The sequence below is a fragment of the Chelonoidis abingdonii genome, chromosome 3, assembly GCF_003597395.2.
Source record: "Chelonoidis abingdonii isolate Lonesome George chromosome 3, CheloAbing_2.0, whole genome shotgun sequence".
Classification (NCBI taxonomy): domain Eukaryota; kingdom Metazoa; phylum Chordata; order Testudines; family Testudinidae; genus Chelonoidis; species Chelonoidis abingdonii.
In genome coordinates, this window is record NC_133771.1 from 163861924 (window position 1) to 163875370 (window position 13447).

At 39.2% G+C, this 13447-nt stretch overlaps 1 protein-coding gene across 4 annotated transcripts in view; it reads left to right on the forward strand.

The window, feature by feature from the left end:
* CDC42BPA (CDC42 binding protein kinase alpha) overlaps nt 1-13447 on the forward strand; it is a 346923-nt gene that overhangs the window by 223954 nt on the left and 109522 nt on the right. For all 4 annotated transcript variants that reach the window (XM_032798238.2, XM_032798237.2, XM_075064288.1 and 1 more), the window contains exons 9-11: nt 5037-5116; nt 7792-7958; nt 12054-12176. In XM_032798238.2, coding sequence (XP_032654129.1) covers nt 5037-5116; nt 7792-7958; nt 12054-12176 — 370 coding nt within the window. The remainder of the gene's footprint in view (nt 1-5036; nt 5117-7791; nt 7959-12053; nt 12177-13447) is intronic.

Sequence of the window (13447 nt, forward strand, 5' to 3'; positions counted from 1 at the left end):
TTTCAATGTGCATTACTTTACATTTATCCACATTAAATTTCATTTGCCATTTTGTTGCCCAATCACTTAGTTTTGTGAGATCTTTTTGAAGTTCTTCACAGTCTGCTTTGGTCTTAACTATCTTGAGCAGTGTAGTATCATCTGCAAACTTTGGCACTTCACTGTTTACCCCTTTCTCCAGATCATGTATGAATAAGTTGAATAGGATTGGTCTGAGGACTGACCCTCGGGGAACACCACTAGTTAGTTACCCCTCTCCATTCTGAGAATTTACCATTAATTCCTATCTTTTGTTCGCTGTCTTTTAACCAGTTCTGAGTCCATGAAAGGACCTTCCCTTTTATCCCATGATAGCTTAATTTATGTAAAAGCCTTTGGTGAGAGACCTTGTCAAAGGCTTTCTGGAAATCTAAATCCAGATTTATTTATTATAAGCCACAAAAGTCTGCTGCTTGCACATGTGCAGTAATGCTTGTTCAGCATTTGCTTCTGAATTTTCTGGACATGACAGCTGCACTGTATATGCGCCCAGGCTCCATTGAGTGTTCTATACTGTTCTGATGCAGCCAAACTGACGTGAACCTCCAGGTAGGACATAGACAAAATTAATCCCTGCTCCTGCTGTTTTCCCCCATCAAAATACCTTTTGTCATAACGGAATGTGGAAAGGCTCTTACTACTGCAGCTCAAGTGGTAGAGATCTCTGGTATATAGCTGAAGGTCTTAGAGTCAGGTCGTGCAGGGAATGTCTACAGTTTTACATGATAGTGGGTTTTTTTTGTTTGTTTTTTTCATTTCATTCAAATATATCTTCCTTCCAAAGTCCATTTCTCACCTCCATCTTTTTCCTCCCACCCCTACCAAAAAAGCCTCTAAAACTTTATGGCCCTGGTTCTGCAAATGTGCTTAACTTTAAGTATATCGGTATTTTCACAGGGTAAAAACTTGGCAAAAGCTGTGACCCAACATGCTTTCTTGCACCAAAACTAGAGTGAAGATTGTGCATCACATTCAGCAGAACATCTGGAACTCCATTCCGTTCAGTGTGAGCCAAAGCGCTGACCTGTGGACCAAATGTAAAGCCACTCTGATGATGATATGGACCACACGATGCAGGCGGTTAAATTCTAGGTGTACCTCAGCCAGAAGCAGAAGGTTAAGGACAGCATCTATTGTCAACTGCCTAACAGCAAAACCTGGTTGCTGAGGATGACAGTGTCTCTTGAGGAGAGGCTGCATCCTACCAAGCAAAATGTGAGCAAAGACCTTTTCAGGGACTGTCGATAACGATGTCAGCCTGTAGTTGCCACACTCAGTGTGAGATCCTTTGTCCTTGTACAAGGACGCTATGATGCCATCTTTCCATTCTGCTGGTATTTTGCCTGATGTCCACACCTAGGAACAGTTGATGCAGAATTTCCACTGGTTCCGAGGCACTTTTAAGCAACTGCAGGTGTGTGGCAGAGATGCATTCTTGTCCCGGTGCTATTCTGTCGAGTTATCGCCTGGCTATTAGGATGTGCTGAGCCGCACATCTGAATCAAGGTTGGTCAACAAGTATTCACCAATCAAGACTATGTTGACAGTGCTTTCCTGCTTGTGGAGAAGTCACCCTCCAAGGTCTCCAAGATGCCACTTGTGTGATAGAGTTGAACATCTCATGGCAGAAGACCAGAACCTTGGAGCTGGGCCACAAGAATCTCTGGTAAAGTGGGATCAAGGACTATGAAGAGCATTGACTAGTTCATCTACCTAGGCTGCAAGTAGAGTTCAAATGGTTGTAGCAAATTGGACGATCTTCAATGAATAAGTCTTGCCTCCTCCTGCCTGAAGTGCTGAAACAAAGTTTAGGATCCATCGAACCGATATGCTACCTGTACTTTGTATTGGTCAGAAAACTGGGCCCTCTTCCAGGCAGACTTTGAGTGTCTAGAGACATTCCATATGCGCTATCAGGAGCCAAATCCTCAACATAACGTGGTTTGACTTGTGTGAAATATGAGTCTTGTAAAGATTTGGCCTTTCTTCAGTCATTCATTACATTTGAAAGTTGTGTTACCTGCTCTTTGCCTGTATCATCAGGATGCATAAAAAATCCACACTGTGCTCTGAAACTCTCCATTAATACACAAAGGGGTGTTTGCTCTGACCCTGCAAGGTACTGCCTGCAAGACAATCCCAGATAATCATGGATTTAAAGGCTTGAGCCAGATCTGGGAACGTCACTATGTGATGACTGGTGTGATGCCATCAGCTGTGGTCACTCTAGTCCTCAGTAGACTATGCATGTTTGATTAGTCCCGTTGAAATCAAGTGAACTATTCATATGCTTAAAATTAAGCATGTGCATAAGTGTTTTCAGGATCAGGCCTAAAACTGTATTTGCTGAATTAAAATAATTTCTTAACAAATCTATGAATGTCTGTGTTTGTAACCACCTTTTATTTTTAAGGCAGAAACTTAATTTCAGTCCTGAACTACTTACGTGTTCCTTTAAATTCTAGTGTGCATTATGTTGGTACTTTGCAAACCAGAATGTTTGAGGCTTGTTTATACAAGTCTATATCCCACTTAGGAGGTGTTATGATGCTGTTTTTTGTAAAATACATCGCTTCAGAGTAAAAAGTAAAATGTCACACACAGTAGGTATGGTCATTATTATGAGGGTTTATGTGCAGGTAAATGGGGTAATTCAAATTTTGATATTATGAATCTGAATTCCAATTTTACAAACTTCTGATATGCTCCCTGAGCTATTTACCAAATCTGTCTTTGCTTGCATAGTAAAAGATTTGTCTTCTGTTTAAATATTGCTTCTCCAAATTTTGACTCCCAGTTTAATTTGGAAGAGTGTCTTCTAGAATGATCTAATGTCATTTTCACTCTCTGTTATCTGAGTATAAAGGTTTCCAAGTGAGAGTAAGGAGAAATGGGCTGGGATTGCAGGGAGTTGGGAGCTGACAAATTATAGGCAATGTCTTCGATCATTTGATTTTTGCATGTTGAAGTGTGTTTTCCATTGTTAAATTTCTGCCCATGACCAAAAAAGGGTTTCACTTCTATAGGAAATTTTGAACTTGCTTTCTTTTGTTCTAACTCCTACTTCTCCGATTGGTGAATTTTCATATTATATCAGTGGGAATGATTTATTCACTGTTACTTCAGCTGATATGAAGTTTTGGAAGGGGATTCTTCCACAACAAGTACAGTCTGTGAACCCCAGAAGGGGACTGAGAGTATATGAAGACTATCTGCAATAGTGATTGTAAAGCAAACATGCATGTATAGTCATGGAAATTCTCGTACACACCAGTGAGTGTTCTATTTAGATGTCAGGTACTAGAATTTGAAATTAACATGGGATGCAATCAGAGGTTATTTGACTCCCCAAAAATATGGATTATTTATTGTTTTTCTAAATTTTTATTTAGATAAAGAGCTTTCCAAACTTAAATCTTCTAAATATGAGGATAGAAAAGAATGCAGAAATCAAGGAATTTTTTCTCACTGTCTGTTTCTATCCAGCCATCCTTTAGATTTTACAATGCCCATTGTGCTAATTAAGAAAGTACTATATAGATTTTGAGATCCATTTTTTGCACATTTTAATACAATTCATTTCTGGTGATCAGTGACCACGGGGACTCATCCATAATCACTAAAAGGCTGTGAACTGTTGCATACTAAGCTGTATCTCTTAAAAATTCTTACAGTACTTAGGCTAGTAATCTTTGACTCCGAGTGTCAAGAGGTAAAGATTCTTCTGGAATACTATCTAAAACTGTCATTAAAACGTGGCTTTGGTTCTTCTGAATGACATGTTATTCTCAGTCTTTTCCTGCTTGATTTAACATGCAAAACTATAAAAAAACACATGTAGAGAGTTGCTTTCCACCTTTACATTTGTTCATCTTTTCCTAAAATGTAACCCTTTCTTAAAATGATAGGCCCTTTTTAGAGCTTTCCAGGTGATAGTCTTCTTCAAAATTAGTTTTTTCTGGTGATTAAGGTGATGTAATAGGATGCAACTACATCAGAAAAGCTGGGAGATACACAGGAGTATAAAGGCATGAATCTTGCACCATTATTGAAGAGGATATTACAGCATTTGGAGTACATACCCCTCTCCAGCCCCATAGTAATTGCAACTGTGTGGCCTAGTGATATCTTAGGGTTTGTACACACTCATGCTTACTTCAGTATAACTTAAGTCGCTCAGGGGTGTGGAAAAGCCACCCCCCTGAGCAACATAACTTACACCAACCTAAGCACTGGTGTGGACAGCGCTATGTTGGCGGGAGATACTCTCCTGCCAATATAACTACTGCCTCTCAGTGAGGTGGAATAATTATGCTGATGGGAGAGCTCTCTTCTGTCAGCATAGAGTGTTTGCAAAGCAGCACTACAGCAGCTCAGCTACATCTGTACGGTCTAGTGTAGACTAACCCTTAGTGTTAGCACACGGAGGATCAGAGTTCAAGGCTTGAGCTTGGTGTGTTGTTCCTGGGCTGGCAGGAGCTAGAAGCACTGTGAAGGAAGCATGCTCAGTCCATTGATAGAGTTTTGAGCATCCTATCATGTCATTCTTTCCAGCAACCACTCTGATTGACATTCCCTCTAGGGGAATCACTAGGCTATCTCAGGAGTTGGACTGACAGACTTCAGAGAGGGAGAACAAGTTGACTCAAGAGGTAGGGAAAGTAAAGGGAAGGATACAAGATGCTGTTCTGTGCTCTGACAGCATCTTCAAGAATCCTTAGGGAGAAAGAAAATAATGAACCAGCTTTTAATTTCCATAATAACCTTTAATGATACTGCATTTGAATAAAAAGTCCTCTTCCTGTGAACTATTTGTATCTTTTTGAATTCAGAGCCAGATTTAGATTTTGCTGTTTCATATTTAATCTTCAAATAAAGATCATTGTGGATCTGGTTAGTGAAACAGCAGCACTAACATTTGATGATTCATTACCATACAGTAATGTTTTTCAAAATTGATAGAATTCAGCTTACCCAGATGTTCTTTTATCTCCTAGGAGACAATGCCTCCACCAACACACACTGCATTTTCTGGTCATCATCTGCCATTTGTGGGTTTTACATATACAAGTAGCTGGTAAGTCAGAGTTCTTCAGTTGTCAAAGTATGGTGGATACATGAATGTGCTAAACTTCTGATCTGTTGTGTGTCACAAGTTTATATAAACCTATAAAATAGAGTGAAGAAACAACTGCATTTGGCTGTTGAGGAAAATGCTTTTATTAAGCAGATTATTGTATGCTCAGTATAGGACACATCTAAAATCAGACCCTGTCCCAAGGAGCCAATTCTCTTACAGTCTGGTCCACACATGAAACTTAGCTTGAATTAGCTATATTGCTCAGAGGTATGAAATATCCATGTCATAGACTTTACGGTGAGAAGGGACCATTATGATCATCTAGTCTGACCTCCTGCATAACGCAGGCCACAGAATCTCACCCACCCACTCCTGTATCAAGCCTGTGTCTGAGCCACTGAAGTCCGCAAAACATGGTTTAAAGACTTCAAGGTGCAGAGAATCTTCCAGCAAGTGCCTCTTTCCAGTCTAGCTTATACAGTTTCCAAAGCAACAAACCAGAAAGAGGCACTCACGCTCGAATAAAACTGGCCACAAAAGGAATTACACTGATATGACAGCATGCGACAGTTAAGCCAGCCTGTGCCCCTGTATAGATATTGCTAGCTCAGTGGGAGAATTCTTCTATTGATCTAGCTACCACCTCTCGAGGAGGTGAATTTAGGACCAGCAATGTAAAAACCTCTTCCGTCACTGTAGCAAATGTCTACACTACAAGCAGTGAACTGCCGCAATGCCACTGTAGTGCAGACATAGCCTAAGGCTATGTCTTCACTACACACCACTGGTGGTGACATGTAGCGTACCAGTAGCTACATGCTGTAGTGAAAAGCAGGCTATGTCGACACTGCAGTGTATAGCTATGCAGACAGTGAAAGGCTCTGGCAGAGGGGAAGTGCTGGGGAAAGGCTTCAACAGCTCACTGCTGCTGGAGCCTTTCACTGTGGCAAGGAAAGACTCTGGCAGGGGCGACGCACAGGGAAAGGCTCAGCCTTTCCCCATTGCCAGAGTCTTTCCCTGCATTAAGGATGAGCTCCAGCAGCAGGGAGCTGGCAGAGCCTTTCCTTGCAGCAGGAAGAGGCTCTTCAGTATAGAGCTGCCCAGAGCCTCTCTCTGCTGGGAGGAGTCTGGGGGAAGACTCTAGCAGCGGGGAGATAGCAGAATGCTAAAATAGCAGTGTAGACAGGGGGAGACAGCTTGTGTGAATATAGAGCACATAGGGCAATGCTTGATTTGTGCCAGGGCTTGTCAGGGCTGACCCCTGGCACCTCTAGGCTTGGCGGTTCATAGCCCTGGCGCCTCTGGGCTTTGTCCATCAGTTATGAAAGTAAAAATACTGCTTGAGCCCCAGCACCTCTTTTATTACAAATTAAGCACTGGCATAGGGTATGTACTTGCATACATATTCACATCCTTCAGACATGTCTTTACTCTGCTTGCCTAAGCTATGCCTCACTGGCTACACTGCTGTTTATATCTGTGCTAGGAGGGCTGAGTACATATGTATTCTACATGCTGCTGAAAGAAGCATGCAGTGTAGACCATACCTTACAGGTGCAATTTACTCCTGTGCAGAGAGCCAGCATAAGGCCTATTTTAAGATCTCATTCTAGCTTCTGGCCAACATGTGATTTTCACCCTAAAAGAGACACAGAGGTAAGACAAGATGCACTGGGAGACTCAGAGAAGGTATCAGCTTTAACTGTTTTTTAAATTATTTTCTTTCCTGTCCTTTCATGGCCCTTAAATATTAACGGAATTGAGAAGTTGTTTAACTATGTTGACTAGAGTTTATAGTTTTCCTAGAAGTAGTGAGCCTTTTGGAGGAAATTGAACAAGAAGAGACTAGGGTCTTAGACAGTACCAGTGAAAAGTGAACGAACATTAGCTACTGTTGAGATGAATGTGACAACTGATGCAAGTTTTAAGTTTAACTTTGGTCAGTATTTACCTAGAGGTACAATAAATACTAATATACCAAAAAGCCAAGGCCCTGATTCTGGCAAACATCTGTGCTTAATGTTACTCACATGAGACGTTCCATTGACTTCAGATAAACTACTCACCTAGGTAAAATTAAGCATGTGCATAAGTGCTTGCAGAATCAGGTTCCTAGCGCTTTCATTATATAGTTACATACATGTCTCAATTTTAAATTGTGACATTTCTTAAGTGTCATTTTTTCAAAAACAAACATTACAAAGGGGGAAATTAAGTTAGAAAGCTGGGAGAAATTAATTACAGAGGAGACAATCAAATTACACTAATTTCCATCTCATAATAATACTTAAAATTGATATTGTGGATCTTCAAAGTACTTGGCAGACAAATTAGTAATTAATATGAGCTGATATATTAATATAATTTTAGATCTTGATCTTGTTGACTGTTCGGAAGGTGACTTTTTGTTAATTGGCTGATTCCAGACTATTCTTTTTGCTTATCATTAATCAGAATTTTTTTTCCTTTGGCATTAAAAAAATGCATTCACAAGATATCTAATGTTGGTTTCCCTAATTAAGTTGCTACAGTCATTAAAAAGTTTTATTTTTTTACTGTGATGGAAAAATTTAAAACAATCATTTACTGGTCTGGTCAACTGCTTGAATTTTTTTTTTTTTTTCCTAAAATTACCTAACATTTAAAATCCTTTTTTTTTTTTTTTTTTCCAGTGTGCTTTCAGACCGCAGTTGTCTAAGAGTTACAGCTGGACCACCCGCTATGGACCTTGATGCCAGTGTTCAAAGGACTTTGGAGGATAGCTTAGCAACAGAAGCTTATGAGAGGAGAATAAGGCGCCTGGAGCAGGAAAAACTTGAACTCAGTAGAAAACTGCAAGGTAAAGCAATTAGAAAGACCGTTTTGTCACTTTCAGTTGGATTAGGCTTTAGTTTGTGAAGTGCTTTCAATATTATGGAAAAAAAATTAAAATGTGTTTCCAGGAATGCTTCCCTTTGGAAATTAATCCGCTTCATTACTTCTATTGACAGATTACACTTAGTTTTTTTTTTTAAAGTCCTAAAGCATCCCATATATGCCACTTACAATCTGTTGAATTCGGTGAAGCCATGGTTTGGTTATTACTCCAGCTGTGAACACTACATACTTATTATCTGGGGTGGGGGAAGAATCTAGATGTGTGTATTTAGCACCTACTGAAGATGTGTTGGCACTTTGCAAGTAGAAATTGTATGATTTAAAGTCCCCATCCTACAAAAACATTTGCATGTTCTTAACTTTATGTATGCCAGTAATTCCATTGATGCCAGTGGGGATATTCACACGTGTAGTCTTTACAGCTTTGAGCCCTAGTCTGTTTGCAGAGAGGCGGGGAAAGCTATAATACAGAAATTAGTGTACAACCCCACAAAACAAGGCTCATCTTTAAGTGTAAGGTACAATATGTTGTTCTTTCTTCTTTAGAGGCATTCAAATGTATGGATTGTTTGGATTTTCTGAAGCATCCCTTGGTTCTTTATTTTGTTCTCTTTTCCAGCTTTTGTGAGCACACACACACATTACTGTAACCACAATTTAGGCACCAGTGTTTGAAAGTTTAACCAATATGTTTGTTTAATATACCTCGGCAGATACTCTTTTCATAGATCCATAGAGTTTATAGCCAGAAGGGACCATTAGATCATCTAGTCTGACAAGCCATTGATTTTCATCCAGTTACCCCTTTATTGAATCTAATAACTTGTCTTTGACTAAAGCATAACTTATGTTTGGTTAACGCATATTTTCCAGAAAGGCATCCAATCTTGATTTGAAGACATCAAGAGATGGAGAATCTACCACTTCCCTGAGTAGTTTGTTCCAGTGGTTAATCACACTCTGTTGAAATTTGTGCTTAATTGAATTTGTCTGACTTCAGTTTCCAGCCATTGGTTCTTGTGATGCCTTTCTTTGCTATATTAAAAAGCCCTTTAGTACCTTGTATTTTCTCCCCATGAATATATTTATATACTGTACTCAAGTCACCTCTTAATCTCCTTTCTGATAAACTAAAATGATTGATCTTTTTAAGTCTTTCATTGTAAAGCAGCAGTTCTCCAAACTTCATTGCACCGCGACCCCCTTCTGACAACAAAAATTACTACACGACCCCAGGAGTGGGGATCAAAGACCGAGCCTTCCCAAGCCCTGTGGCTGAGCTCTGCTGTCCCGGGTGGGGAGTGGGGGGCCCAAAACTGAAGCCCAAGGGCTTCTGCCCTGGGTGAGGGGAAGAGGGGCATGTAACCTTAGCCCTGGATGGTGGGACTGGGGCTTCAGCTTTAGCCCCAGGAAGTGGGGCTTGGGCTTTGGCCTTGGGCCCCAGAAAGTCTAACACTAGAATTAAAATGGGGTCCCGACCCACAGTTTGAAAGCCCCTGCTGTAAGGCAGTTTCTCCAGCCCTAATATTTGGGGCTTTTTTCTGCACCTTCTCCAGTTTTTTCAGTATCTCTTTTTTAAAATTTGAACACCAATATTGATCTCATCAGTGCCATACACAGAGATAAAATAATCTTTTTATACATCAAATCACTTTATTAGCCCCTTTTGCCACACGATCACCCTGAGAGTTCAAGTTCAGTTGCTTGTCCACTAAGACTTTTAAATCCTTTTTGGCATCACTGCTTTCCAGGATGTAGTTTCCTAGAGATGATCTGCATTCTTTATTCCTAGATGTATCACTTTGCATTTGACTGTATTAAAACACATTTTGCTTGAATGGGCCCAAACTCATCCAGGTTTGGCAAGTTTTATCAGCAATGATTTTATAGTTACTTCCAGATCAGTGATGAAAAATGTGAATAGTAGCAAGCTTAGTACTAATCCCTGTGAAGTCCCATTAGAAACAACACCATTCAATGATTTCCCCATTAACTGCTTTTTGAGATCTGTTAGCTAGCCAGTTCTTAATTCATTGAGTGTGCTTTATTGATATTGTATAGCACTAATTTGTTAATCAGAAAGTTGTGTGATATTAAGTCAAATGCCTTACTGAAGTCTTAATATATTACACCTATAAGCTGCCTTTATCAGCCAAACTTGTAACGTCATCAAATAATAATAATCAGGTTTGTTTGACAAGACCTATTTTCCATAAAACCATTTTGACTGGCATTCATTATATTCCTACCCTTTAATTCTTTATCAATTGATTTCCAAATCAGCTTTTCCATTATTTTGGCCCAGATTTGTCAGGTTAATGGGCCTCTAGTTTCCCAAGTCATCTCGCTCACACTTTTTGAATAATGGCACAACATTAGCACTCTTCTAGTCTTCTGGAATTTGCATGATAGTCTAAGCGTTATTCATAATTAACATCAGAGGGCCAGAGATCTCCTCAGACAACTCTTTTAGGATTCTTGAATGCAAGTTTATCCAGGTTTTCTGAGCCAGGATGACCTGACCACCACAAAACATAGGATGCTCCTCGCCCCCAAAAAAGAGCTAGATAGTATGCAGTGATAGATACAAATTATCATCATCATCACCTGCACCCAAAATACTTCGTTCCATTTCTCCACAGTTTTTTTACCTGCATGGTATGTCCATAGTTTTCTGTGGAGGCAGGCCCCAGCCTGTGCCAAACTCTCCCCAAACCCGGTAGCTTTTGCTCAGCAAGTGTTTTTTCCATCTTCTGCCCCTGATTCTTTTCCCTAGACACTCCTAGGTACAACTCCAGTCTTCCAGAGCACTGCCTCATCCTTCTCTCTCCTCCTTAGAATGAGCTGGTTCTAACTTATATAGGCCCACACCCTTCCACTCTCAGCTGTCTTTGAGAGGACTACTAATTGGAGTCAGCTGCTTGGGTATTTTGGTTTTGTTTTCCTTCCCTCCCCCATGTGACAGTTCACTCTGTTACACTCTATTAGATATTGTGTAACTTCCGTTACTAATGAACTGGATAGTACTTCCTCATCCCCATGTGATACAACTACACCATCCTGTTTCTTTCCAATACAGAACAAAAATATTAATTGAACCCTTCTGCCTTTTCTTCATAATTAACATTTTACCATCTCTTTTGTTCCTAGTACACTTTTTAAAAGCTTCTTGTCCTTAGCCCTGCTATCTATGGATTTTTTCCGTGATGTTGATAGCTTTCCTTGTCAATTTTCCGAACATCATAACTTCTAATTTATATCAATTGTTATCTATTCCCCCTTTTTCAATTTAGTAGATACTTTTTTTTTTATTTATTATTTCTGTCTTCCCTCACCCCCCCAACCAGGATGGGCTTTTATTTGAAGATGTTTCATGGCTTTTTAGCCATCTCATAAACTCTGCTTAAAAAATCTCCCAATTTTCATTCGCATTTGTTGTCTAAACTTTTCCTCTCAATCAGTTTCACTCATAATTTTCTTGAGCTTTGGGGAATTACCCCTTTTGAAGCACCAAGTGTATATCTATAATTTTTAGACACTCTAACGATGTTTTACTACTGGATGCATTAGATCTCCAGCATGCATTTACCAAATTGAAGTGCCTTGTAGCAACACAATTTTCCCCCCACACACACATTACAGACAGGTGTTTACAGAGTAACTCATCCTGATCTCTAGTTTGATTTGATGGTTTGCTGGTTAACATCTTGATCCATATGCATTAAAAATCATGTGCTTCTGAGTTACCAATTACTTGTAATTGTGCCCTTAGTGTACAGTGTCACTCCTCCACCTGTGCTATCTTTCCTGAACAGGTTATAATCAATGCTTTTAACATTCGAAATAAAGCAGCCTGAATCAGTAAGGCCAAGTATATCAAATTTCTTATGTCAATATGAATTTTCAATTCCTCCTGTTTTTTTCCAGTATCCTACCATTGGTATAGAGACAATTTTGTGCACTTCTCCACTTATCAATAGTGTCACTTCTGACATCTTAAAGAGTATATCGGGAGAGTGTGGAAGGCTTATCTCATGGTACTCTTCTTTGTTTTTAGAATCCACCCAGACAGTCCAGGCCTTACAGTATTCAACTGTGGATGGTCCAGTAACAGCAAGCAAAGATCTAGAAATTAAAAGCTTAAAAGAAGAAATTGAAAAGTTAAGAAAACAGGTAACCGGTAAGTCTCAAGTATTTACGTACAATCTTTCAACGGAACAGATACACTTACAAAGTTATCATGAACATGGAAAAAAATGACTTTGTTATTGAGAAAAACACTCCTTTTCAGAGTAATGCTGATTTCATGAGAGAGCTTGACAGCATCTACTTTTTGATGTCCCATCTTAAATTTACCATTCAGCAGTAACTACTGAGAAAAATGTTTTTCTTCTCATTCTATTACATTTATATGTCTGCCATTGTGTACACATTTATCATTGAGGACCTGATTCTCCTTTACTTATTATGCCCACTGAAACTCCTCTGACTTAAATTGAGTTATTCCTAGTTTACACAATTATGAATCAGGCCCTAAAAGAGTAGCTGTGAAACCTCAATTTGCACTGCTATAATTTTTTCTAACAGTATTCTCAAGAACAGATTAAGTCTTTCAGTTGCCTTAATTGTTGTGAACGTACAACAGCAATTTAGCGCTCAGGTTTTTCTGCAAAGTCAAAGGCATATGTATACACACGTTAGCACTTCTTGCTGTCCCATCCGTTGCTGCATTACTGTTTTTAAGCAATAAAGTGAAACTGGTCAATATTACTTTCATGTTCTTGCTTATGTTTGTAAACCCAAGAAGTGTGAATACGTTGTGGCCTTGCCAGCCTTAGCAGATTTTAAAAACTGGAAGTAAGCATTATTTATATCACTTCATCCTTCTCGCAGAGTAATCTGGTGCCATTGGAGCGTGTGGTAAATTCTTGAGTGAGTTAAATTTGTTACCTGATATTTCAAGCATAATGAGCTGTCATCATAATTCTGATTATAATCCTACTTGCTTTAAAATATGTTTAAAATCAACAGTGTGTCAGCCAGTATGCAGTCTTGTAGTTTTCTTTACCATTTTAAAGTGCATCCAGGAGTTTGGCTGCAGTAGTGGAATGAAATTAAAAGATAAGATTTTTGTTTTATCTGAAATATCCTAATGTGTAGATATTTTTTTCTGTGAGTTTAGCTTTTTCTGGCCAAAACAAGTAGAGATGAATGAATCAAGTAACTATGACAACTGAACCTTGTTGCGGGGGAGGAGGGAGGTTAAAATTTCATATTACTTGTGTAAAACACATATCCAGGTTTTAGAGATTAAAAATAAATTTATGAATAATGCTCTGTTGTATGGAAAACACCCCTTTTTCCAAGAAATGCGCCTGAGCTGAACTCTAGAATTCAGATCCATCTGTAAATACAGGGTTTTGAGATTGAGATCATGTGTCTGATAAATGG